General features: G+C 38.2%; 1 protein-coding gene across 8 annotated transcripts in view; it reads right to left on the bottom strand.

The window, feature by feature from the left end:
* Nucleotides 1-27761, bottom strand: part of Armc8 (armadillo repeat containing 8) — an 88839-nt gene that overhangs the window by 1414 nt on the left and 59664 nt on the right. For 4 of the 8 annotated variants that reach the window (XM_004834308.4, XM_004834311.4, XM_087186205.1 and 1 more), the window contains 9 exons: nt 24066-24148; nt 23672-23753; nt 21572-21658; nt 18575-18667; nt 15852-16001; nt 14801-14896; nt 10926-11021; nt 6794-6866; nt 5535-5628 (listed from right to left, as the gene is read on the bottom strand). In XM_004834308.4, the coding sequence (XP_004834365.1) occupies nt 5535-5628; nt 6794-6866; nt 10926-11021; nt 14801-14896; nt 15852-16001; nt 18575-18667; nt 21572-21658; nt 23672-23753; nt 24066-24148 (854 nt within the window). The remainder of the gene's footprint in view (nt 1-5534; nt 5629-6793; nt 6867-10925; nt 11022-14800; nt 14897-15851; nt 16002-18574; nt 18668-21571; nt 21659-23671; nt 23754-24065; nt 24149-27761) is intronic. The other 4 variants (XM_087186208.1, XM_004834310.4, XM_021248221.2 and 1 more) reach the window with 3 other exon arrangements.

Raw genomic sequence — 27761 nt, 5'->3', positions numbered from 1 at the left:
CATAATCTATAATTTTTAAAGTGGTACACTAAGGAGTAGTCCAAACCATCTGAACAGAAAGTGCTAGATATGGGCAAGGTGGTTTCTAGGACACTGTCAGAAACCAGATGATGAATGATACCATAGTTACCCCTTAATGACCATCTATCTGCCTCCCAAAATCTATGAAGAAGTTAAGAAGAGCAGTTGTGGAGGTGGGAACCGCAGAGCCCTGCAGACCGGAGTTTAGAATGGAGAATGCTAGTTAGTAATAGCTGCTCAACTGGAACCCAACAGATGTTTTAGATGTCATAATGGAAATGTTGCCTAAGGGTCTTGACCAAAATCCTGTATTACTCTTTGAAACTGCTAATTCAAATTTCTTCTAGATTTTACTCAGAAGTTGGCTATGTTTGATTATTTTGGGGCTCAGAAACTATACTCTTATATCTTGCTACTAAGGAGTCTTTTAGAGGGATGGTTTTGGAAACAAGATTACCTTTTCTTAGATGGTCTTAATGCCGGATAGTTCACCCTTGATCCTCCTTCCTCTCTTTTTCTTTTTCCTTTTCTTTTCTCTGCTTCCTCCTCTCTCCCTCCCTCCCTTCCTTCCTGCTAGTAAGGATTGAACCCAGGGCCTTTGCACGGAGCTACAGTGCTGGAAACCTATGTACCATACAAATTTGGGGCAACAGCCACGATTGTTTTAAAGCAATGCAGTCAGGGCCCACACCTACCCACTGCATACTGGTGAGGCATTTCCTTTAGCATTTTAGATCACCCCAGGGACTATTTTAAGTAGATCTGTTTTCACTTCTGAACAAGTATGAGAGAAAACCTCCAGTGAATGATGTGGCTCTCAACCAACCAGAAGAGGTGGGCTGACAGAGCCTATCATCTAAGGCAGCAGCTGCAGAAGGGAAGCAAACAGTCCAGCCCTCAAATACAAATTTAAATCCGCCTGCAGAATGTAGCTGGCCTTCACTTGCCTCTGATATCACACTCATCTGACCAGCAGCCTGGGGCTCCGATTATTCAAGGACTTGTTTTCTCTGACCTACAGGAAAGGAAGCTTCAGGGAAGCAGAAGACCAGCCTGCTCTGTGTGCTCCAGAATCGGGGATAGTTGTTCATTTGAGGAGCAGTTATAAGTACTTCCTCCCTTCAGCAGAGAAGACAGATGAGTTAACAGCTAAGACACAGTGTGATGTGTTCTACATGTACTATGGGAACACACAGCATTCCTGGCATAGCCCGTGGGGAGAGGAAGCAGGTCAAGCAAGGCTTTTGGAAAAAGTGACAGCCTGATCTGAGATTTGAAGGATGAATGGCCATTGTCTACTCATTCTCTTTCCTTGCTTTCAGGACACCCATGTGCCTAGGTTTCTTACTCCATTGGTTGCTCCTTCTCCTCTTTTGCTGATCTTTCTCTAAACATGGGAGGCCTCAGATCTTGGTCGCTAGCACTCCTCTTTCCCTTCACTCTTACTTTGTTCGGTGACTTCAGCTAGCTCCACGGCTTTAAATACTTCCCAAATTTATATCTCCCATCCCACTCTCCCCTGAATCCTTTTGGTATACAATGGGTATAATAAAACTGGCATATCCAAATAAGAATTCTTAATTGTCCCTACCCCTTCCCCTATGTTCCTCACCATTTTGGGGAACTGCAACACCCTCAATCCTGCTGTTCAGGCTAAAAGTTAGGCATTTTCCTTTCCTCTCTTTAACATCCTACCTTGAATTCATGAGCAAGCTGTACTGGTTCTATCTTCAGATTAAATTCTGAACCTGATCGCTTCTCAATACTTCTTCATGCCTACCCTATGTCTTTTAACTGTTCTCTCTGCCTCCATTACTGCCCTATTGCAGGTGATTCTGTACAGACCCACCAAAGTGATATTTTAAAAATTCAAATCAGATAATGCCTCCTCTGCTCAAAACTCTCTGATGACTTCCTATTAAACTCTGACTAAGAGCCAAAGTTGCTATTACAGCCTACGAGGTTCATGTTCTGGCTCCTTTCACCTATGATTATGCTCTCCCTCATTTTTCCCCAGTCTCATGGTTTTCTTGTATAGGTCTTCTCTCTGAGCATGCTAATTCATTTCTGTCTCAAGGTCTTTGAACTCACTGTGTCCTATGCCTGTAATATTCATCTAAATACCTGTTGTGGATTAGATTTTTTAAAAAATGACCCACAAAAGCCTCATGTGTTTGGAAAGTGACTGGATCACGGCAGTACTATACACACCAGTGGATTTAGCCACTGGTGAGTTTAGTAGCTAAATGTGCCTGGTTGGAGATGGGGCCCTGGGGGCATGGCCTTGAAGGGTGTATTTCCCTTCCCAGCTCCTTTCTCTTTCTGCTTCCTGGCTGCCATAAGATGAGCAGCAGTCTTCTGCTCTGGCTCTTTTTACCATGCATTTCCGCCTTGGAACCTGCTGACTATGGACTGAAATTGTGAGCTAAAATAAACCCTTTCTCCTTTAAGTTGTGGGTGTCAGGTATTGTGTTTCAGCAACTGGAAAGTAACTAAGACAGAGACTGGAACGAGAAAAGTGGGGTCACTGCTGTGGCTATACCTGATACAGTTTGGTTTATGGGAAGAGTTTGGAAAGATTTGAGGATACTGGCTAAAGAAGCTGTAAGCTGGGCTTGACAAATACTGCTCAGAGCTCAGAAGAACAAAATGCTGATCAAAATGCAGACAGTAAAGGCCAGGCTCAAGAGGTTTCAATTGGAAAGTAGGACTCCATTGACATCTGGACTAAAGACCACATGTTATGTCTGGCAGAAAATTTGTTCTCATTTTGCCCATGTCTTGAGACTTTGCAAAAGACTGAGATTAAAGCAGTGGACTAATTAATTTGGCAGAGAAAACTTTAAAGCAACCCAACATTCAGGCTGTGTATGGGTATTGCTGGCCAAGCAAAATGGGAGAGCTAATGGCAAAGCTAAATAACTTAAAAAGTACAGTTTCATTGGAAAGGAAGCACCTGCTAAGTTGGGACCATGGAGAATATGGCTGCTGAAAATATTAGCTTTAAAAAAAGCCAAGTAGTTGCATCAAGATAATAGGAAAGATGGCTTAAAAACATCTCAGAATGAGCAAGACCCCACCCTTCTCAGGCTCAAAGGTACAAAACTGTAAAGCTTTCATTTGGGGAAACTCCCCTCCCCACCTGCAGGCCACCTAAGGAACTGGTTCCTGGAGATTTGTTTCACTGTGGTCAGCCATCCAGACACTCAGAGGCCTTTAAAGATATGGCTCTAGGGGCATGGCCACTGCTCAAGTTGTCAGCAAATCTTGTCATCATCCATGTAGTGCTGGTTTTTCAAACACACAAAATCTGAAAGTCATGGGGTCAGGGAGGCTTCCAATCAGATTTCAGAAGGTCTGGAAGGCCAGAGTGTGCCTCTAGGAACGTAGTGCGTGAAGCTGTGAGAATGAAGCCAAAAGTACAGTGGAGACCCCAGGAAGTTGGAGATGTTGGAACTCGGATCATCTGCTAGGAAAGTCCCACACAGTGAGTACAGCCCAAGAGAGAAGCCATGAAGAATTGCAACTGGCATTGCCTTAGAGATGTCCAAGCCCTTTGGAGTTTACATCTCACCACACTTGTTCTGTGTGATGGACATGAAACTATAAGATTTAATGTTTGCTCTGCTGGGTTTTGGTCTTGGTTTGGCCCGATTCTATCTCCCAATTTCTCCCTTTTGTAACAGGAGTGTTTTTCCTATGCCACTGTATGTTGGAAGTATTTAACTTTCTTTTCGATTTTTATAGGAGCTCACAGCTAAGAATTTGCGTTGAGTTTCAGAGGAGACTTTGGACTTGGACTATTCAGCACTGCTAAAACTGTTAAAGACTTTGGTAACTCTTGAGAGATGGACTAAATGCATCTTACATAATAAGATGGACTGAAGTCTTTTGGAGGCCAGGGACAGAATATTATTCTTTAGATAAAAAATGTCCCTAAAAACTCTCATGTGTTTGGAGGGTAACTAGATCATGGGGGTGCTATACTCATCGGTGGAATCACCCACTGATGAGTTAAGTACCTAAATGTGAGGTTAGGGAAGTAGGACCTGGTTGGAGGTAGGTTACTGGGCACATGACCTGAGAGGGTTTACTCCTTCCCCAGCTCCTTCCTTCTCACTCTGTTTCCTGGCTGCCATGGGATAAGCAGCTGTCCTCTGCCCAAGCTTTTTTCACTATGCATTTCTGCCTTGGAGCCTGCTGAAACCATGAGTTAAAATGAACCTCTTCTCCTTTAAGGTGTGAATGTTGAATAATTGTGTCTCAGAGAAGGGAAAATGACTAAGACAACACCTGTCTAGCAGACTCCCTCATTTCCATTCAGGTCTCTTGTCAAAGTCACATCCTCAAAGAGGTATTTACTGACTAACCTGTATGGAAAAAAAATTCTTTATTCACATTCCCTTACTTTGCTCTATTTTTCTTTATAGTATTTGATATTGTGTTACATATTCATTTGCTTATTGTTTGTCTTTTATACTAGAATCAAAATTCCATGAGAGCAAGGACTTCACTGTTTGTTCACCATTATATCTATCTCCCATACCTAAAACAGTGAGGGTAGGTATTAAACAGGGCAAGTATTAAAGAAAAAGTATGTTAGGGCTGGGGATTTAGCTCAGTGGTTCCACTGCCTGCCTCGCAGGCGCAAGGATCTGAGTTCGATCCCTGGTACCAAAAAAAAACCCCCCCAAAACAGAAAAAGTATGTTGAATGAATGAGGATTTGGAGGGGGATCTAGGATGGTAAATCAGGTGGAACAGAATGTTTAAGTACCTCAAGGTGTGATATGTAAGCAGGCAGGTATGGCTGGAGGACAGAGTTAGTACTGGGGTGGGGGCAGAAAACAGGGTTGGAGAATGAGAAAGCCAGAACCAGATCTTGAAAGGCTGATTCTGGAATGAAAGACTTGATGTTCCCTGCTGTGTTATTAAACACAGAAGTAATTCCTTGGAACAGGAATATGAAGGCTGTTCCAAGGCAGTATATACAGCTAGAAAGAGCATTTTCTACTATTTTGAGTTTAGTTGGGTCTCTGATTATAATTCCTGCCCCTTCCATGATATGTAAGATCTTTGAGAATGGAGACTGCTTACTGGTCACTACTACATCCCTGGCAGCAAGGCCAGGCTGGTACAAGGCAGTGGTCAGAGAAGTTTTGAGCTAATCAATGTTTTTGATATTGGTCTTTCTGCTTTTCAAAAAGACACATCTATTTCTATTCTAATGATCAAGGCAAGGCAAGGGAGTAGCATCTGGATCCTCTCCAGATATCCACTAAGACGGCCCAGACACATGTTAACTCAGAATAAGAGGAGAGTCTTTAATAATTTGGTAATTGTTAGTTTACATCTCACTCAAATGACATAGTTGGCTCACAGGATACTAAAAAAGAAATCCAGGAATATAAAAGATTTTAGAAGGCTGGCTGTCTGAATTATTAAGGAATTTAAACCATTTCATAAAAGAATCTAACATAGGCCAAAGCAAGGTTCTTTCATGTTGATACTCACTTGTCACAAAGATTTGTATCTGGTGACTGACTCAGTTTGTGTAGAATATCTACGATGCCCATGTCTCGTAATTTATCTTGGCGTTCTTGTGATCCTAAAAGATTAAAGCTACCAGGTTACTAGGAATATGATGCAGACAGTTCCTCTTTTGGCTCTCCTTCCTATAGTCCATCCGAATTCTGCTGCTGGACTTATTTCTTCATGGACCAGAGGGTCAAAATCTTTAGCCTAACATAAAGCCCTCTGTCACCAGGCCCCACCTTTGTTACTTCTTTCAGAACATATAACCCTGGCCAGGCCATACTTTTTCTCTTCCAAAGATGTCCTATTTCCCCCTCTATTGTCTCTCACTTTTTCTTCTTCAAGCACTTTTTGCTGCCTCTTGGTCAGCACAAGTGGTAATTCCAATTTCATACTGCTTCATTCCATCAATCAGATTAAGACCTTGAGACCTGGCTTTGTCTCTCTGGCACACAGATTCTGCTTGGTATCTAGACCAAAGGGTTGACTCCAGTTTCACCTCCTTCCATTTTGTTCTGGACACAAGCGCCGAGTATAGTCATTCTCCTGGAGTCTTTCTTCCCCACTGAAGACCCTACAGTGATCACTCATGTGCTACCCTCTCTAGACCCTGCAAACCAAAAATCCCTAAGGACTGATTTCAGACTCCAAGGTGATTCTAATACTGCTGGCCTACCACAGATCCAGTACTGGCCAGAGACCTGCCTGACTGTATACTGGAATCAGCTGTGCCTGGGTCACCCTGAGAGAGTCTAACTCCCCAGGTGATTCTAGTATGCAGCCCAGGTAGAGAACTTCTGATCAGTATAGACTGGCTCCTTCATTAAAGACTACCTCTCACCCATGAACCCTCTTCTCCATTATTCTTGTTTGTGCAGAGTCCTTAAATGTGCTGTTCCTGCTCTTCATGAAAGGCTCATCTTCCCACTCTTTCTGCTTATCATCTTCATGTGTACCTGAGTACCCTCTGCATCAGCTTTCCCAATGCAGGGAGTGTCACTTACTTCTCACCCTCACTCCTGATAATGGAGCCGGTGTTGGCTCCAAGGTGGTGGCTCAGTCCAGGTGATTTGAGCCAGTCACACTGATTCTCAAACCAGAGTGTGTCCATGGGGTGATGGAGGTGGCTAGTCCAATGATGGGGCCTCTGCTCAGGAACTCAGAGGCACTGGGTGCCTTCCCTGTGTGAGACTCTCTTCCCATAATTTTCTTCAGAACAAATCTCACCAATCTCTTACCTTCCTCTTCATTCCATATGAGGTTTGATATACAAAACATAGCGGCAAGCTGCAGTTTGACATGTGAATGACCCTATCGATGCAGAAAAGGAATAAAAGTCAAAATGGAGGTAATCTCATTTCAGACTCCCTCCTTTTTGGGTAATGTATCATGGGTAATTCTAATACCCTACAAATATGAAGCAGAGGCCACAAACTCATGTCTTGAGAGGCCATGAAGTTAACATTAATGAATATGAAGGCTGGGTTAAAAGCAACAGGAATGAGCAGGGTGGCAGATCTGGGATATTAAGGATTGCAAGCCTTGCCAAAAGACATTCAAATATCAATTTATAAAAACCATCTGGCTAGCTGAACAAAATAATTTAGGGTCATAGATGCAGTATGCAATTTATGATTTAATCAATGCACACAGAAACAATGGCATGTGACAATTCTATGTTTTTGACTTAGGCTATGCTTTCAGGTCACTTATAGCCAAACTGGATGTGCATTTGGTAAACTACTAATTATCTCATTTAATGTGATCCAATAATTTCTTTGAGAAACAGTGAAGATATTGTCAGGAACTTCAGTAACAATTAGACTTTCACACATAAACACTTTATAAATGGTTTACTCTCCTGATTTTACTTGCTAAAATTAAGAATTATAGAATACATTCAGCTTCTGGGATAATACTTTATTTCTGCAGGAGTAAACTAAAAAACTAGACCAAATCTGTACTTGATTTCTCAAATGTTGCAAGTAGGACTGAGCAGCCTACTATTCCTCTAAAACACAATAATGGTTTATTTTTCTTTAATGAAAATATAATCATTTCTGGTTAAACTGGATCATTTATCCATATAAAGTACTTTCTCCTAAATGAAAGAGGACCCAATAGTAAAGCAATCCCTGTTGGTCAATTTAAAAAGCACTTTCTAGTATATTTAAATAATTCATGAGCATCTGAGGTAATACCAATTATAAGACATGCTCAATAATTTCTTTCTTTCTTTCTTTTTTTTGAAAAAAGGTCTAAGTCTGTAGTTCAGGCTGGCCTCAAACTTGCTATGTAACCCAGACTGGCCTCAATTTGTGATCCTCCTGCCTTAGCTTCCTGAGTGCTGGGATTACAGGAAAGTGGCATGATGACCACAATTTCAACAGTTTCTTGAAGACTAAGAGAGACTTATCTTCTTGTAATGGACTATACATCTCTACCAAGAAAACACAAAGGAATGGATGTGGCTTCTTAGAATTCTATAGTTAGTGATTCTTCTACATGCCAACAATTTCAAAGAGAGGTAAAGTTTGGGCTCTTTTAAGAAAAAATAGAATAAAACTTATCATCTGCTCTCAGCCTCAGGCCATCAGTGAGTAAAGCAAATAAATGTGAATACATGAACTTGTATATACTATAAGTAGTAGTTATTATGTATAAGTATATTTATCATTCATTCAAAACACTAGATGGTGGAGGGGAGGGAACTTAATTTAGGTGGAGTGCACAGGGATAATTATCTGTTTCAAAGAGGCAATATTTAAACAGAGACTTAAAGAACAGAAAGTTGTCAGATACACAAAAATCAAGGGTTTAGGGGCTCCAAGAACAAGGAAAAACTTCTTGAAAAATCTGATGTTAAAAGGTGCTATGTGTTCAGAGAAGCTGGTATAACCAAATTGTGGGCCCTTGTAGGCCAGAGTAGGGACTCTGGATTTCATTCTGAGTTCAAAGGAAGGCCCTGAAGAATTTATAGAGTGGAGGTACAAGATCTGATTTACATTTTTAGAAGATCACTTTGGCTGAAGGGACTGGAGTAATAATGCAAAAGTATTACTATCTAGTCAATGAGGTATAAGATATTATGGCTTGGACCAAGGAGGGAACAGTGGCGATGAAAAGAAGTGAACAGATTCAAGACCAGTTTTGGATGAAGGGCTCAAGGACTTCCTGATAAATTGATGAATGAAGGGAAAGAGGCAGAAAAATCAAGAGAGACTCACTCAAGTTTCAGCAATGGGGTAGATGGAACTATACTGAATAGGAAAGACCAGGAAATGAGACATTTAAATTTAGGGGGTTATTTAAGAATTCATTTTAGAACATCAACCTCAAGAGGCTATGAGACAGACACATGAAGATGGTAAATAGGCAGGAGGATATATGCGTCTCTCTAAAGAAAGATACAGGCTGGGGGCAAACACCTGGAAATCATCAACATAGATATAAAAGTACAAACCATAGGGTGGATGAGAGTCCCCTAAGGAAGTGGTTCTCACTCTGTACATAAGTCTACCACCTTTTAAGAGCCCTTTTAAAAGGGAATTAAAAAAATATCCTGATGCGCAGGCTAAAACCCAGACCTGTTATACTGGAGTCTTAGGAGGGAGCGGATAAGGCTAGTTTTTGAAAGTTCTCTAACAGGTTCTACTATGAAAGCAAGGTTGTGAACCAGGAACTGAGGAACACATGTATGAAATAAGAGGGCCCAGGAGTAAGTAAGGAGATATGATGCCATGGAAGTCAAGAGAAGGGAATGTTTCCAGGAAGAAATGGTCAACTGTATTGAAGTCAGCTGTAAGTGGGAGATATGAGAAGACAATGTGTCCTTTGGATTTGGCATCATGGATGTCACTGGTGACCCTAAGTAGAACAGTTTCAACTGAGCAATGGGGATGAAGGCCAGATGAAGTACGTTACAGTGATCTTAGAGGTAAGAAGGAGATGGTATGTGCAGAAGATGCTTTTAAGAAATCGGACTTTGAACACCAGCAAAGAACTAGGTGTACCTCAATGAGAATGGGAGGTTAATAAGAACTTTTGTTTTTGTTTTTGGTGGTACTGAGAAGATCAAACCTTGGGTCTCTTGCATGTTAGGCACTTGCTATACAACTTGTAGGGAAACTTTTAAAAGCTAAAAGATACTGTGTGGATCTGGAATTGGAAAGAGGGAATTCCTGGTTGAAGCAGGACTTCAACAATGAACAAATATTTATTGAGCATATATTAAGGGTCAGGCACTCTACAAGGTGTGAATAAAAAACTGCATAAGCTGTCATAGTCCCTGCTCTCACAGAGCTTACATTTTGGTAGAGAGACTCTGTAGGCCCACAAAGATATGTCACTATAATTGAGCTAAGTGCTCTGAAAGAAGGAAATAATCTATTTAGTAATAGATTATCCTAAACAGGTAAGAGTCCAGAGAGGAAGCATCAGTTCAGCTGAGATCTGAAGGGTGAGAAGGAGAGGGGAAAGAAGTGTTCCAGCCAGAGGTGCTGGCAAGTATGAAGGTTCTGAGGCAGTAAAGAGCATGGTCTTATTGAAGAACTTAAAGAGGCTAGTGTACTGAACAAATAGGAAGAGAGGAACAAGAAGAGTTGGGGATATGGATGGCTTATGTTTATACTATTTGACAGGCATCATAAGGACATGGATTTGATTCAAGAGAGAGAGCCACCGAAGGATTTTAGCTTCTATTCTCTTAATAAAACAAAAGGTCATCACTAAAAGTGATAAAGTAAAGAGGTAAAGTTTAAAGAATGAAGCGAGGATAAGAACCTATTCTTGTGGAGAATGAGGGCTGCAGTTTACTAGAGAATCACTGAAGGATAACATGTAGGCTGAGTGTCCATCTGGGTTTTGTAAAATGAACCACTCAGCTTGGTTCTGGTACCTTTCTCCATGATTACTGACTTTGAAGGGGGCAGGCAGAGAAGCCAGGTTGGTGGTGGAAGGGTTATTTCAGAGTGAGAATTCTGCTCAGAGATTATGACAAAATAAAAGGAGGAGCGTTTGATACCCAGATGTTGGCAACAGGCAGTTTTGGGCAATGTCATGACGCAGAATATAGCCACAGCAGTAGGTGGCAGGTTGTGTATGGAAGCAAAGAGGTTAAGGAATTAAGATGCCTGAATAAGAGGGAAGTAATCAGCAGAAGAGTAGGGTGGGGAGTGGGGTGGTAGGTGGAAATGTTACCAATGGCCTAAGTTTCATGTATTTTTTTTTTCCAGTTTCTTCAGGATGAAAGAGTTCCTTAAATCTATTATGGAGTAGTTTATTCTTCTTTTTAAATTTCTGCTTAATCTGTTTTAAGCCAACAGCACTACAGTCCCAGCCTTCTAATGCAGTGAGAGGACAAAGGCTTACCATGTAATATTTGATTTTCTGCAGGATGTCATCATTGGTCATAATAAGTTCTTTTGCTGTTGTTCCATCTGCTATGTTGGCTAGGATACACAAAGTCTGAAAAAGAACAAAGAGACAGCAATCAAGAAAGCTCTGAGGTCCCTAGAACCTGGGCAACTTCTCACCAGAAGGTGCACAGATTCTCACAGGTTCTACTGATTCCCTATTTCTCACCTCCTGACACTGCCAACAGTAACCACACCCAATCAAAGTCTACCTTAGACAAAAGAGAATCCAAACACTCAAAGATAGGAATGAGAGGTGAGGATAAGATAGAGACGCAAATACTTCTGCAATGTTTTTTTTAAAAAAATTGGGTCTTGCTATATTGCCCAGGCTGGCCTTAAACTGGCAGTTCTTCTGCCTCAGCCTCCTCAGTAGCTGGGATTAGGTATGTGCCACTGTGCCTGGATTAATTTTCTCCAACTTTAATCTTTTTCTGTGAAGAACTTCAGCTAATTGAACTAACTGATGAAACTGTTTTCTTAGTATGGCCCAATCCTCAAATATCCTACAGGGTATGTAGTTTCATTTCTCCTAGATTAACAACATACTTAAAAGTGAATTTGGCAAGATAGCTGGATACAAAATCAATATTCAAAAATTATCTGTATACTAGCAAGGGGAACATTTTGCTGAAAATCAAAATTGTCAAAATACTGCTTAAAACAGTATTAAACATATGGCATACATTAGGGTAAATTTGGACAAAGGAAATGCAAGGACTATATACCAACACCTACAAAACGGTGTTACCTGGAATTAAAGATGACCTAAATACCTGGGAAGATGTATAGAGTATTTGTGGATTGGAAGACTCAATATTGTAAAGATACCACTTCTTTCCAAATTGATTTAGTTTTTTTTTAATGAAAAAAATAAAACAAAATTTCCTAACAAAATTGTAAGAGAATAACAATAGATACACTGTGTATCATTATCTTCAAAGTAGTTACTCAGCATACAAGATATAAACCAAGATTCTTCTTACCAAAAAAACCCAGATAACACAAAACTTTCTTTTCAATGATCTAAGGTAAACTAGTAATATCAATGAAAAAAATTAGCATATATGTTAAAACATTTTTGAAAAAATGAAACATGTAACTTGAGGAAGTATTTGAACTTTTCTCTACTACCTATTTATCTCTCTTCTATTCTGCTCTTTTATATATATATATATATATATATATATTGTTTCTTATATATGAGAAATGATGTGATATTTGAGCTTGTATGTCTGACTTATTTCACTGAACATTATGCTTTCAAGTTGCATCCACCAAATTGATCTATTTGATGCTTTCCAATAAAAATCCCAGTTGGGTTTTGAGAAGAAATTTGGCAGAAAGTGATTACACAATTATTAAATAAAAATTCATTTGTTTGGTGTGACTTCTATTTTACACAGTATAGAACCTTATGATAACCACAATCAGCATTCAGCATACAGACCAGTCCTACTACAGCCTCCTTCCCCAGTTTTCCTGTGCTATCCCACTGTAGTTCAAATCCTTACCCCTCCTTTTATCCTTCAATACTTGTGATTTTTTTTTTCTGTTTCTATGATTCTTTTATGGACTTTCATATAAGTGGAATTGTACAGCACTCTGCTTTTTGAATCTGGCTTCTTTCATGCAATATAATTCACTTGAGTCATCCAGGGCCAGGGATTTAGCTCAGTGGTTCTGGAGCCTGCCTTGCAAGCACAAGGTGCCAAGTTTGATCCCCGGTACCTCCCCCAAAAAAGAGTCATTCATGTTGTTGAATATATTAATAGTTTGTCCCTTTTTATTATTGACTGGTATTCCATAGTTTATTCATTCATTTGATATGTTTCTAGTTTTCATTCTAAAAGATGTATAGTGACATTTTATTATTTGTCTATTCAAATTTTTTGCTCAGTTTTTTACCTTGTTGTTTTCTTGTTTTGAGAGTCTTTTATATATTGTGGACACAGGATACAGTGTCCACTATGTCCACAGGATGTATGATTCACAAATATTTACTTCAAGTGGATGACTTATTGTTTCATTTACATTCCACATAGTATAGGTTCTGTATTTTAATGAAGACCAATTTACCTCTTCTGGATGGTATTTTTACTGTCATATTTAAGAACTCTTTGTCTAATCTCAAAGATTTTCTCCTGAGTTTTTTTCCAAAAGTGTTATAATTATAGCTTTTGTTAGACCTATGAGTAAATTTTTTCTAAGGTGTGAGATATGAGTTAAAGTTATTTTCTTCTTTGTGACAAATGATTCGGCACCATTTGCTAATTATTCTTTCTCTACTGAATTGCCTTTGCACCTCTGATAGTAATCAATTGACAATGTATGTGTGGGTCAATTTCTGGACTCTCCAATCCATTCTGTTGATCTATATGTGCTATCTTTTTGCTAACAGCCTACTATCTTGATTACCATATTTTATAAGTCTTGAATCAGATATTTTAAATATTCCAACTTTTTTTACACACTTCCTTCTGGATCATCTCCCAAATCTGTATGAGATAGTATCATCTATGTTTTGCAAAAAGACTCTATTGCTACTAGTCTTTTCTTTTCCCCTGATCCAAATTTTGCCTAGCCTTTCTGCTTTGCTTTACTTTTCAGGTTAGCAGAATTCTATCCAAGTGAGTAGTCTTCATAGACAAAATTCATTCCTATGCTCTCCAAGTAGAATAGTTTCTTTTGAGCAATGAGTGTATGTCTTGTTGAGTCTCAGTAAGAATCTTATTTCATCTCATTTCAGTAATACCCAAGAGAATATACTTTTTCTGTTATAGTTTTTGTCCATCATAACAGTTTGTTATTTAATTTTAAAGAGAAATCACCAAAAGTATCTCTTAAAATCATTTTGTCAAATCTACCATCTTTTCTACTCATAAATTCAATACAACCTCCCAAGTCCTACACTCTTTACTTCCTAGACTGCCCTTCTGAAGCCTGCTGAATTACTCTAACTAGGAACACAGGTCGAAAAGCATGAGCCCTGGAGTTAGACTCTCTGGGTCCAACTTTCCACTAATGAGATTGGGCAAGTTTCACAGAGATACATATAAATGTTTAGCTCAATGAATTTTGAAAATGAACACACTCATGTAGATGATACCTATGTCAGGAAAGTGAACATACCTGTAATTCAGATTCTGTGTTAAAATCTTAAGCTTATAGGTAACTTACATATATATATATCTTTATAACTCCCATAATAAATTCCAAGTAATATAGAAAAGTAATTCCTAACTGGTTTCCTTATAAATGCAGTTTCTGTACTTTTATGCCGACCATAAACTTACCCTTCTAAAATTCAACAGCAAGTAGGGTTTGGGATAGCAACTATGAAAAGAAGATGCCTGAAAGTAAAGAAACTAAATCTGACTCCAGGATGAGCAATTATCTTATCAGGAAGCTGCAGGAGTTTAAGTTCACAGAAGGGTAGAAGCAGTGAAGCTGGAATAAAGGATCAATACCAGGATGATTAAAGGAGGCTGTTCCTGTAGACAGGGATGGGATATCCAGTGTATAATACAAAGGGTGAAAGTATGCTATCCTCTATTCCAAGGAAAAGAATTACTGGAAAGTGTTCAAGGAGTGGAAGATCTTTTTTCTTGTCTCTAGAGCATATTTCATCTCAGCTCTATCTTCTGCAGATTTGAATATTCCAGAAGACTTCTGAGATCTACCTTTGTATTCACATTCAGAACATACTCTTAAAAAAAAGAGGGGGGACCCCCTGGGGATTTAGCTCAGTGGTTCCAGCGCCTGCCCTGCAAGCACAAAGTCCCGAGTTCAATCCTCAGTACCAAAAAAAAAAAAAAAAGGAACACATACCTGCTCTTTAACCTCGATGTTATGCTCTCCTTCTAGAATAAGGGTGACAGCCTGCATAATTTGCTTCCCATGAGTACTCATTATTTTATCTATATGCTGGAGAACAATGAGAAATCCACAATTATTATCTGAGAAACAAAGGAAAACATCACAGAAAGAATGCTTCTAAAAGTTAAATATGATACACAACTGCAAAACACCACAGCATACAGAACTAGATGCCAAAGAACAGTTTTTAATTATATTTTGAAGCTGAATTTTGTATTCAAATGTACATATTTTTAAATGACTTGACCATGAGGACACCATAGAGTAGGTCTAATAGAATATAGAACTAAAATCATTGAGGGTCTTAAAGTCCATAGATATTTCAGAAAAAGGAAACACAAAAAATGGACAGCAGGGGAAAAAACCTTACAGACATAGAAAATATGGTGCAGGTTTACTAATACTATTTTGAGGCATAAATGTATAAAGATGACTCCACAGACAAGAAAGACACAGAGAAGGAGACCACCCATGTTTCTTCATCTCCCTCAAGGCCACTGAGAAAGAGAACATCAAGAGCGACAGCAGCAGCATGGCTTGGGCTCTCCTACTCTGACACATACTGACTGCTTTGCCCAGTGACATCTTCAGAGGTCAAATTTGTAAATGTGGGTGGAAAAGGGGTGTCTATGTAATGCACTGAGAATAATTCTCTAAAGGGAAATAAGCAGAGGACTCAGAGATAAGTGATTTAGGCAGAGAAAATCCATTCTTGCCAGAAAATCAGGTAAGAGTAAAGTAACAAAGGCAGGTACATATCTAGCACCAAGGGAGATAAGGGAGACAGGATAGGTAGTTTAGGGGTGGCAGGTAATGGTGTATATAGTGAAGCAGTTCCTGACATGCCTATGAAGGTGGCAAGTCTAGACAGAAACTCCTCACTTCTTTGGGAAGGAACAGCATTTGAATCATAAGCAGATGTTGATGGGAGCAGAGAGACAGCAATATTGGGCAATTCATATGTAGAGTTAGCTAATTTGGAAGCCTGGGTTATTTTACTTACAGGCCGAGTAGAAAGGAGATTTCTAAGAAGTCCCAATGTCTTCATCAGCACATTCAAATCTGAATCTGATAATAACCGGAATAGCTGTTCAGTACTCAAGCTTCGTAAAATATCTGCTTTAATTTTTTGTTCAGCCTGAAATGCCATATTCTGAAAGGATTAAAGAAGTTGCAAGAATCATGTCTACATTACTTTATCAAATTATACTTTAATAGTAACGCTGAAAAATTCCAAAGTACAAATAGAATATGTAGAAAATTCCTAACTGTGAGTCATACTATTTTTCTGATTCCTGCTCATCACTTATATTTCTGTGTGTCAAGAAAAAGATACCTAACATTCCTAAGTATACTTCTATAAGAAAAATTATTGCTTTTTAACATGGGTATTTGAAGGTGTTAATATTTCTTGGATAAATATAAATTTTGGGGGGAGGAATACTGGGGATGGAAAATAGGGAGTGTTGAGTTACATACCCAGGCTGTTTTATTTCTTTATTCTGAGACAAGGTCTTGATATGTTACCCAGCCTGGCCTGAACTTGCCTCTTGCCTCAACCTTCAAGTAGCTGGACGTACAGATATGTGTGACCACATCCAGCCTTTTTATTACTACATTTATGGTTATCAAGTTGCCTTCTGTGTGCTTTAATAATATGATTATTAATGATTAAAATGCGTTCACTTATAATGGTTGAAAATAAGCAGTGCTTTGTTAACTCTACCAATATGAAAATACCCACTGTATTCACAATACTATGCTAGGTGTTGGTATGGCTGGGCTGTATCACACAGGCAATGCTCTGGGGGCAGGATGTATGTCTTGACCACCAGCAAGCCGAGATGATCAGTAGCTACTTTTTTTTTTCTCAAATTCACATTATGTATTGGCCCTCCTTAATGCCAAGCTATAACATATCTGAAGGGGAAAAAAAGCAACTTCCAAATAACAACTAACATATCAAGTTTTGACATAAAAATCTCTTGTAAAATGGAGAATATGTGGTTATTTCTCTCCTAGGAATTTATTTTAGTTAAGAAACTAAGACAAATGAGAGATCAAGTTATCAATGAAGCAAGCCAGCATGGCAGAGCAAAGAGAATTCCTCAAGCATCAAGAGACCCAGGCTAAAAGTGATCACAAGGTTTTATAATTTGTGAACAGAGAACACAGGTGCTAGTAATATGGAGACTGATGCAAATAAGATAGTTTCTCTGGATTTGAAGAATGGGATGATTAAGTTCAATTTCTATCATTAAAGCTGTGTGTGTTAGGAAGCTCCCAAAAGAAGTCTCATGGGCTGTTTAAATGAGAGATCTGAGGAATAAGTAACAGTTATATCTAGATGTGCAGGTTTCAAAGTAACCTCTTCTACTAGGAGTTCCTGACAATGAAGTATAAATGGAACTGAAAACTGGGAACTGAAACTTGGAGGACTATTCCCTAAAAAAGAGGTTGAGAAGGAGGTTAGGTAGAAAGTGAGTTTAAAAAAAACAATAAACCCCTCAGTCCCAGAAAAGAGCTTCAAGAAGAAAGGAGCTAAATGCTGCACAAAGTCAAGGAGAAAAGTAATTATGAAACTACTGAATTTGGTGCTTATTTCTATTCCAAAGTTCATGTGAAAAACAGCAGATACAGCATGAAACCGGGAGGAGAGTACAGGCTTAGTCTGGCTTCAGAATCCATGTCTTTCATTTACTGGCTGTGGGGCCTTCACCTTCACAAATCATTACCCTCCCAGAGGCCTTGTTTCCCATTTGTAAGGTATATATATCCCAATATAGCTTAAAATAAGAATTAGAGGTAAAAAATATAACACACCTAGCTTAATGTCTGATACACAATGAAACTGTAACTACTATAATTATGTTTCTAAAAATCCATGTAGGAGTTCTCCTTTTATAATTTCTTTTTTTTTTTTTCTTTCGGTAACAGGGATCGAACTCAGGACCTTGTACTTGGGAGGTAGGAGGCGGCACCACTGAGCTAAATCCCTGCCCCTTTTATAATTTCAATACCATTTACTTTAATAATCTTAAAAGTTTTCTGATCTCATAATTTTAGTCATTATTATAAATTATTTCTTAAAGATTTAATTAAGTATTTATGTACAAATTTTCTTACCCTGGCAAGTTATTTAATCAATCTGCAAAAAATGGTATGTAAAGCAATGTATATGTTAATTGGCTCAATTCAGGTACTCAACACTGTGTATGTATCTTAAAACATATTGTACACCATAAACATACAATTTTTATTTGTCAATTAAAAACATAATTCTTCTGTGCTTTAGTTCACTCATCTGTAAAGTATGCTAAGAATATTCCCTAGTTTATTTCAAAAAGTTGTTCTACAGTACTTTGTAAAGCAGGTAGCTCTACAGTATGTCCATGATAAGAAAAATTGATTTCCTCAAAATTAGCAAAGTGAAATTTCAACACCTGTTCACTTTAAATAATAATAATAACACTGATAATAATAATAATAATGACAGGAGAACTGAGGTATAGTGCCTCTGGCTCATAGTGCAACTTGCTTACAGATAAATCTGAAAGCTGAATACTAAGTCTTCCAGGCCCTCAATCATTAGAAAACTGGGCCTTAATAGCCAGGTTTGTAAAAGAGAAAATTCCAGATATTTCAAATAATACAGTCTTTCATTCTATCTGTGATAGAAGTTCTACTCTCTTTGTAAATTATGATATAAAATAGGGTAAAACATACCATTAAAGCCCAAATTCCGTTCACTCTTAAGGCAGGATTTTCACTTTGGGTTAATCCACAAAGTAGCTCTACAGCTCCTGATTCTAAAATTGGCTGTGGTTGGAAAAGGAAAAAAAATTTTTTTAAAAATCAGATTTGCAAACTGTGTACATGCCCTAGCACTCTGCCTATTTTTTCTTCCCTACTTTACCCAATTCCATGCAACTTTCACAAAAAGAGTGATACAGCCATAAGTCACTTTTAGTAGGGCAAGAATAATCTCTCTCAAGAGAAAACCTTAAAAAGCTCTTTTCTTTGTCCTTGTAGTCCGGAAAGAATCTGGGAACATCTTAATTATCTGAGCATTTCATTCATATCCTTATGATCTAGTTTCCCACTCTAATTTTCACTGTCCTGAGACTGTGACTCCCTGTTTTGTTTATGCACGTCTTGTACGTTGCTTATAAGCTGTGCCTAGGAAGCAATGTGATTGGTTTAGTGGAGAAATGTATACACTTAGATAATCAAATCATTCTCCTTCCAAATTGTCAATTTTTTCCCAAACACGTTGCAGAATTCATCTCTGAGGACTACGTTCAGGATTACCTACCAATGACATAAACAAAAGACCCGTACTTTTATAGTCATGCCACATTTTACATCTAAAACACCATGCTCTACCTTGACCACTTATTGTGATACTTGGGATACTATGAGAATGGATTTCCGGAAATTTCTAAGAAATTCTAATCTTAGAGGATTAAGATTTTCCAACATCAATGAATCAATCAAAGGCCATCTGTCAAGTGAAGTTTAGAAACATCTTAAGAAATACAGGTCTGGGCCAGGGATTTAGCCTAGTGGCACCACGCCTGCCTCACAAGTACATGGTCCTGAGTTTGATTCCTGGCACCAAAAAAAAAAAAAAAAAGAAGAAGAAGAAATATAGGTCTATACAACTATAAAAAGGGCAGTGCCTCTCAAAGTAACACTTTTGAAGAGGGTAACATATTCCTCTACTTGCACATACTTGCACATATTCTTAATATTTTGTCATACTTGCTAATCATTGGTCTCATTCTATACACCTATATCCACATTGTTTTATCTTACCATTTGAAAACAGAGTGCCTTTTACCCTTCATATTTCAATGTGTATTTCCTAAGATCAAGGATGTTCTTTTAATCACATTTTAACTATTAACCTCAAAAAAGTTTACATTAAAGTAAAACAATACTTTTATCCATCTCATTGTCCCTATTCCAATTCTGTCAATTGACCTAACAATGTTCTTATACTATTTTCCTCCCTTCCACATCAGAATTTGGGTTTATTTTTATTTTTTGTGATACTAGGCAAGTTCTCTATCACTAAGCTATATCCCTCTCCCCCACTACCGCCCACCTTTTTTTTTCCTTCTGGGTACCAGGGATTGAACTCAAGACTTTGCACTTGCGAGGCAGGTGCGGCAACACTGAGCTAAATTCCCAGCCTGCGCCCACCATTTTTCTGAGACAGGGTTTCACTAAGTTGCCCAGACTGGCCTTGAATTTGCTATCCTCCTGCCTCAACCTTCAGAGTAGCTGGGATTATACATCATTGTGCCTGGATTTGGTTTATTTTTAATATTAAGAAATCAATCATTTTAATGATCCTTTGCCTGAGCTCATCCACTTTATTTCCTAAATGGACCTTAAATATTCTGAAAGTACATATAGGCAATCTAAGAACTGTTTCTAGATGATAAATGGGTTGTATTGGCTATAACAGATTCTAATCAGCTCAAGATGCTACTACTAAGCACAGGAGAATAGATTGGAAGATCTGCCACATTATCTTGCCTTTCTCTTTCTCGAGAATAATTGCCAGTCTCTTCCTTTTGGTTCTAAGAATTTCAATAACTACCTTTGAACCATTATGTTGTAAATACTGCTTTCTTGGTTTCAATTAAAGTATGTAGGTGTTATGCAGAAAATAAATTCAACCAAAAGGGAACTACTAAGTGCCCAATAACTTGAGTTCACAATTGGGCAGATCAGATCCCCCAACCTATCCCCTACTCCAGGCACTGAATCCAGGACTTCATGCATGCTGAAAAGTACATGCTGCATCAGCCCCAAACTACAGATATAATAACATAGTAAAACTAACTTTATAAGGTTTCCCTCTTCTTTTATTAATTTTAGTTTTTCTCTGTTGAAAAAGTACAAGGTCAAATAATTTACAAAATGCAGAGAAGACAAAAAATCCCCACATTCAATCCTTTCCCCAACAACTACCATTAACATTAAACATTAAAATATTATTTTCTGATGCTAGCAGTTATCTCTTTGAGATGACTCATTACCCTGATTTACAAAATTAAATCTTAACTTATTATTTAGCAAATATACTGTAGTTTGAAAATAGTCTATTATTTGTATAATTATTTCTTATATTTTATAATTTCAAGTAGTTTAGATTGACTAGAAGCGTTATTTATTTATATAGACCCAGTACTGGAGATTGAACCCTGGGCTTTCACACTGAACTATATTTCCAGTGCACTTTTTATTTTGAGACAGGATCTTGCTTAGTTTCCCAGGCTGGGATCCAATCTGCAACCCTCCTGAATGCTAGGATTATATGTGTGCACCACCAGGCTCAGCCTTCTTGCTTATTTATTTGTTTGTTTATTTATTTTTGAGGCAGGGTCACTCTATGTTGCCCCGGCTGGCCTCAAACTCCTAGGGTCTGGCGAACTTCCTGTTCAGTGTCTGGAGTAGCTGGGATTACAGGCATGTGTCAGAATGATGGGCTTTATAGTATCTTTTAAAGAAACTGAATATACTAGGTCACATAAAAAGAATGGAAAATAACCATATTTAAAAATGAATTACTTGACCCCCCCAAACAAACAATTCAGAAGTAGTTTTTAAGCCCAAACCACAAATTTCAGTGTCAATTGCTGTAAAAAGTTATCTGACTAAGCTCTAACTAGACTGGGCAATACCTAGAAGAGAAAAATCAATACTAACCTCTTTGCTTGGGGAAAATTCAAGAAGCAGATTACATAACATGGATGATGCTACTACTAGGATTTCATCCGGTGCATTTTGTAAAACCTATGGAATTAAAAAAAAAAGGATACCATTAAGGTTTAGAATCACAGAGGTGAGACAGATCATTGAAGACTAAATAAAAACAAAAACAAGGGCAGCTGAGGCAACTCGGCAAGACCTGTCTCAAAAATTGAAAAAGCACTGGGGATATAGCTCAGTAGCAGGCCAAGTGCAAGGCCTGGATTCAATCCTCAGTACCCCCCTCCCATCTTTCAACTTGATTTCTCATATTGGAGAGAGAAAACATGTAAGATATAACATGAAATTCAGATAAAATTTTATCAAAACGTGAACAACAAAAAATTCCAAGATTTTTAATTAAAAATCAAATGGTTGCCACTTTTGGTTTGCTAACCAATAGTTTAAAATATGGAGAAACAAAAGGGAAAAACCAGCAGATATGTAAACAGCCTCTGAACCATGAGAAGCCAAAAAAAATCTGAAAGAAATCATTGGTTTATTTCCAAACTTTTAAAACTATACTTTAAATGTGCAACAAAGTCATACTTTGAAAGTAATTATACACACAAGTACCCAAGTGCACAAAATTCTAGACTGTTCATCATCTTTCCCTGGGAGAATTAGCATATGTTGCTCCATTTCTGATTTGTATGATAGAGGGGATTTGAGCTGAGCAATCACAGAAAGTGGCTCCAATAAATCCAAAGGGATTTATTTTGGGAAGCAGAAGAATAATTTTTAAAAATCTTGAACAGATAATCAATAAATAAGATCAAGCTGCTATGAAAAAGGTATAACCTGAGAACAAGATTGTAAGTGTGTGAATAATACAAGAACATATCACTTAACTGAGGAGAGCCTTTAAAAACGCAGGAATGCCAAGTATGGCACCGATGGTTTTAGATAAAGCACTGTAGGTTTGAAATGGACTTTTGTGGGTTCGAGCTGGCATATCTTTTGAACAAATGCCTTCTAAGTGTGGAGAGGCACTTATGTTATTATTGCAGAGAGGGGAGTGAATAATCTTTCCGAGTTTGTAGGCTCTTAATGAGCTTCGGAACACAAAAGGGTAACAGGGAAGGAGGAATATTCAGAAGGCCTGCCGTATGTCCAATAGGGTGAAACTCAGGGAGGAATGCCAATGGATGGAAATGGGTCAAATTCAATGTCACAGGCTGCTTAAGTAAAAATCCTCCTTGTCCTTTTACCTTCAAAGCCCACTTCACATTCTTGCTGCCTGAAATCTTTCTGTCATATTGATGTCCCTAGTCTGAATTGAAGCTTTAATGGAGGGCAAGAGCTCTGTAATAAAAAACATTTTGCTGGTCCACCGTGCCTGGATTCTTTGTTTAGTAGTAAGCATTCAAAAACAAAACAACAAAAACCTAAATAAGCAAAAAATTCTGTTGACTGATTGATAGAAAGAAAGAAAAGAAAGAAAGGAAGAGAAAGAAAGAAAGAGAGAAAAGGAAAGAAAGACTAAAGACCAAATCAACTTGTGGTTCTGTAACATGAAGAATTAACACTGGCAACCACCTGATGCATAAGCTTAATCCTCAACTCAGCTTCCTTTGCTCTAAACTCATGTTTTGTTTTGTTTTTTAATTTTTTAATTTTTATTTTTTATTGAGGTGGGAAGTCTCAAGAGCAGACCTAAAGCCAAAAAAGGTATGTTAAAAAATATCCAGGGATTGCCAAGAGACTAAGAATATGCTATATTTATAAATGGCTGATTCTTTTCCATTTTATTTATTTCCCTAATAATTACAAAGATAATTCTGGATATAAGTTTTAAGAGTAATACTGAACAGAGAGATCATATGAGCAACTAAAGCTTTAGTTAATAGAAGACAACTAGGCTTGTACTTCTCCCTCACATGTGAGATGCTGACCTCAGAAATTCTGTAGATCTGTAGACGATTAGCGTATCAGATTCAAGTAGAAACATGTTCAAAATGCTCCATACAAAAATCAGACATATTCCTAGACTCAGGAAGTGCTGTTGGCTAGTTCAGCTCACAAAGGCTCTGTGGCAAGATGACCTTTTCTTCTTACCTTCATTAAAGGTTTCCACACAGCATGATCCTGGAAACTGGTTCGAAGTTGCTGTACAGATCTGGATAAACTGTGCAAACATCTACAAAGAATAATTAGTATTAGTTTTCCAAGAATCCCAAACTTATTTTTCAAATAAACTGATTGGCTTTCACTATTAGTAATATACACTCCAAGCATATCTAAAAAGTAGACAGTAAATCAACTACATGATGATACCTCCTGGGCTTTGAAGGCTAGGCTCTCTGTGAGATAATGTTATACACTGTCTGAATTCACCTGAACATAATTTCCATTAACATTCATATTCTGCACTTATTCAGTGAAGGACTGGAAAGGAAGTAGGTTAAACACACAGCAAAGGATGTTTATTCAGACCATTTAAAGCTCATACCTGACAGCAGCTAATCGCACCTTGACACTAGACTCAGACAAGCCAGTCACAATTCGGTCCATCATATTTTCAGTCTCAATGATCTGGAGAAAAAGGTTAATGCTGCATAAATAACAACACAAAGGTGACAAACTTCATTGCTTGTAAATGAAAGTATGTTAACGTCCATTCAAAGTTTAATATTGCTTTTGGCAAAAGTTTTCACCTTTGGGACAATCATCTTGTGGTGAGGGCAGGCAGCTCATAAGAAAGGTAGGGCTTGCCCACTAAGGACAAGCCAGGTTGAATAAGAGGTGGTATGGGGCAGGTTATGGTTATTTTTAAAGACATTTAGAACAAAAATTAAATGGTATAAGTATCACAGAGTTGTTGTATAAACAATCTTGGGGGGGCGGGGAAGGTACAGCCAAACTCTAGGGTGGGTTTTGCCAGAGTGAAATTCTAGAAAAAAATCAATCCACATCAGTCATGATGAAATGAAATCAGGATTTCGGACAGAGCCACTCTGTGGCTACTTTCTTACTAACAGCACTGATACAAAGTTAAATATTTATAAAGGTAACCATCTTTCACTAGTACATGCTACACATAATCACCACAGCCATAGAGCTTTACTTTTTAACTTAAAAATAAGACAGTTAGCAGTTTTTCTTCATAAAGTAATGTACAGATTCAAAATAAATGGTGTGCAGAGGAAATTAAGTTTAACCTGTGAAGGCCTATGGAAAAACAGCTTTCCTATTACAGTACTAATGTAATAACAAAAATATTAACAAAAACAATGAGTTTTTGTTGATTTCTACGTGCCGGGCATTGTGCTGAGCATGTTACATTATCTGATTTAACCCTTACTCTTTTGCAAGTACTATTAAAATTACTCCCATTGACCTATTAGGAAATTGAGGACTGTAGATAACACAGAACTTTAGGGGGACCACAGAGCTGACCCCAGGCATGTGACTCCATATACTTAGCCACGCTTGTAATACTGACTCGGTTAGAGAAGTAGCCCTTTACTCGTCAAGTGTTCCCCAATTGGGCAACTAATTAAAAGCAACTATTTCTTTCTGCCAGGAGAATACCTAGACCAATGGAACTTAATCCTGGTCACACAGACCAATCCCTTATGGCACTTAAAAAAAGTCCTTATGTCTACCACACTAATTAAATTGTTCAGGGAATATGTGTTTTAAAAAAATCTCAGCGAGTCCAGTGTGTTGCCAAGGTTGAAGATCACTGACTTAGAGTAAAATGAAAAGACTCAGAAGCCAGATTTCAGAAGGGGAGAGGCTGAGAAATCTCAGGATGTTCAAAGCCAAATAGGAAGAGTGCAGATAATATAGTTGAAATGGACAGTGACCAGAAAAAAAGAACACTATTACGAACAGGGAACCACCCTTTAATTGTAGGTTAGAAATGATACTTTTCATATGTCTTACAGCTTCCAAAGTGGCCAAGAATATGTACAGTCCTACTTTGGTACTTGATTGCTATTAAATTTGTCAAATTTGGTACTCAACACTTTGATGTGAAAATTTTGTCCCAGTACTCATTTGTTTGGTACTTGACATGCAAGGCAGAACTTGTCAGGGTCAAGTGCCTTATAATGTTCTGTCCTTTCCAGCTAAAAAAATGTTTGATAGTCATTGTTTTGGCTATTTGTTGAGACTCCTGGAACCAATTAACGACAAGTACCAAGGTACCATTGTACACTGATTTTCCCCCAGGCTTATTTTATGTACACTCATTCTCTATCCCCACTGTCACCTCTAACCCCTACACACTTCCTTTCTCTCTCAGTCTATCTACTCTTTTTGGCCTATTACTTCCTAACACCAACATGGGTGCCTGACTTCTCTGTGTGCTATCACACTTCAGCTGGACCTTACTGCTGGTCTACTAATCTTGTTCTTAGTTGAAAGAGATCCCTATATTCCCAATAGTGCCTACCTCCTACTTCAAATTCTTCTAGGCCCTTCTGAACCCACCTCAAATTCACAGGGGATTTGCTTTCTTTCTGGGACACAAGTTGTTTCAATATCACACACACACCCCCTTTTTGAGATAGGGTCTTGGTATGTTGTCCAGGCTGGTCTCAAATTTGTGTCTAAGTGATCCTCCTGCATCAGGCTCCCAAGTAGCTAGGACTACAAGCCTACAAGCCTGTGCCACCATGCTTACCTCAACATCCTACTCCTTACTGAAATGTCTCTATTCTTTCACTTTCTTTTTTTACCCTAATTATATAGTACTTCAACCTCAAGGCCCTTCTACCAATTGGGTGTGGTGGTACACGTCTATAATCCCAGCCTTCTGGAGGGCTGAAGCAGGACAGTGGAAAGTTCAAGTATAGCCTGGGCAACTCAGCAACTTAAGACCTTGCTTCAAAATTTAAAAAAATAAAAATAAAAAGGGCGAGTGATGTAAGTCAGTGTGAAGGCTCAGGGTTCACGCTGGGTGTTGTGTGTGTGGGGGGGGTGTGTGTGTGGAGAAGCCCTTCTACTATGACTCAAAATATACATCATTCCCCTTGCACCTTACTCTATTCCACTCTACAGTGTCCCAAAGTCTATCTCCTACTGTACATATATGACAACATTGTGACTTCAATACCAGTTTAGTATGGGTAATTCCTAACCTTAAATTCTATCCTAGAACTCTTTCCTAACCTTTAGTTCCATATTTCCAACTACCTATACATTCAGTGGAACTTCTGACCGATTAGCTCTCATACAGTTTAACACCTTCATCCCACTAAACCTGCTTGTTTTGCCCTTTTGTCTTTTTTGCTCTGCTCATGGTGTTACCATTCTCCCAGTTACCCAGGCATTAAATTTGTATTAATTTTGCCTCCAACTCATCTCTCTTAACATCTAATTTCTTTTGCAGTATATTTTACATTCATTTCATCACCATTCTCAATTCATTAAAGTACTTAGGGCTATATTACTCTTTCCTGGAGAATTAGAGTAATGTTTTCCAAATTATCTACTCTTCTATGCTACAACAAATATGAAAGATTGAGAGGCTGACTAGTTACTTCAATCAAGCATAAGTCATTGTTCTTGAAACAGGCAAGCCTAGCTAAATTAGGACTTTCAGGATAAGAAAAAAACCTAAAGCTTGGAGGCAAAGGTCTAAGGCAGCTGGGTGTGGTGGTGTACACCTATAATCCCAGTACTCAGTAGGCTGAGGCAGGTGGACTGCCATGTTTGAGACCAGCCAGGGCTATATGGCAAGACCCTGTCAAAAAAAAAAAAAAAAAAAAAAAGACAGAAAGAAAGAAAAGGAAAGGAAAGGAAGGAAAGAAAAGAAAAGAAAAGAGAAGAAAAGAAAAGTAAACTCAGGCACTGGAGGGCCAGATGCTGATGCCTGAAACCTCCTGGTGGTTTAAGAAATTACTTGTACTTAGCATGAGGAGTGATAACCTGGAGAAAACAGTTGCCTGTATTGGATACATTTATATCATCAGAGAATAAGCAGGAGTGACACATGATTACTCTTCAATAAGAACTAATACTAATACCTGAAAGAGGCTTCTGGATAATACTATTAGCATGGTTTTTGGATAACATCTACTAGCCACATTCACCCAAAGATGTAAATCTATCAAGGGACAGGCCCAATGTAGTAATTATGTAAACATTTAATAAAGTACATATCAATACAATGACAGGTCACAAATCCCTGAAACTG

Source organism: Heterocephalus glaber, unplaced genomic scaffold (genome assembly GCF_053883595.1).
Source record: "Heterocephalus glaber isolate CG9 unplaced genomic scaffold, H.glaber_assembly_v1.0 deba00001504, whole genome shotgun sequence".
NCBI classification, from domain to species: Eukaryota; Metazoa; Chordata; class Mammalia; order Rodentia; family Bathyergidae; genus Heterocephalus; species Heterocephalus glaber.
This window is presented reverse-complemented; position numbering and strand designations above follow the sequence as displayed.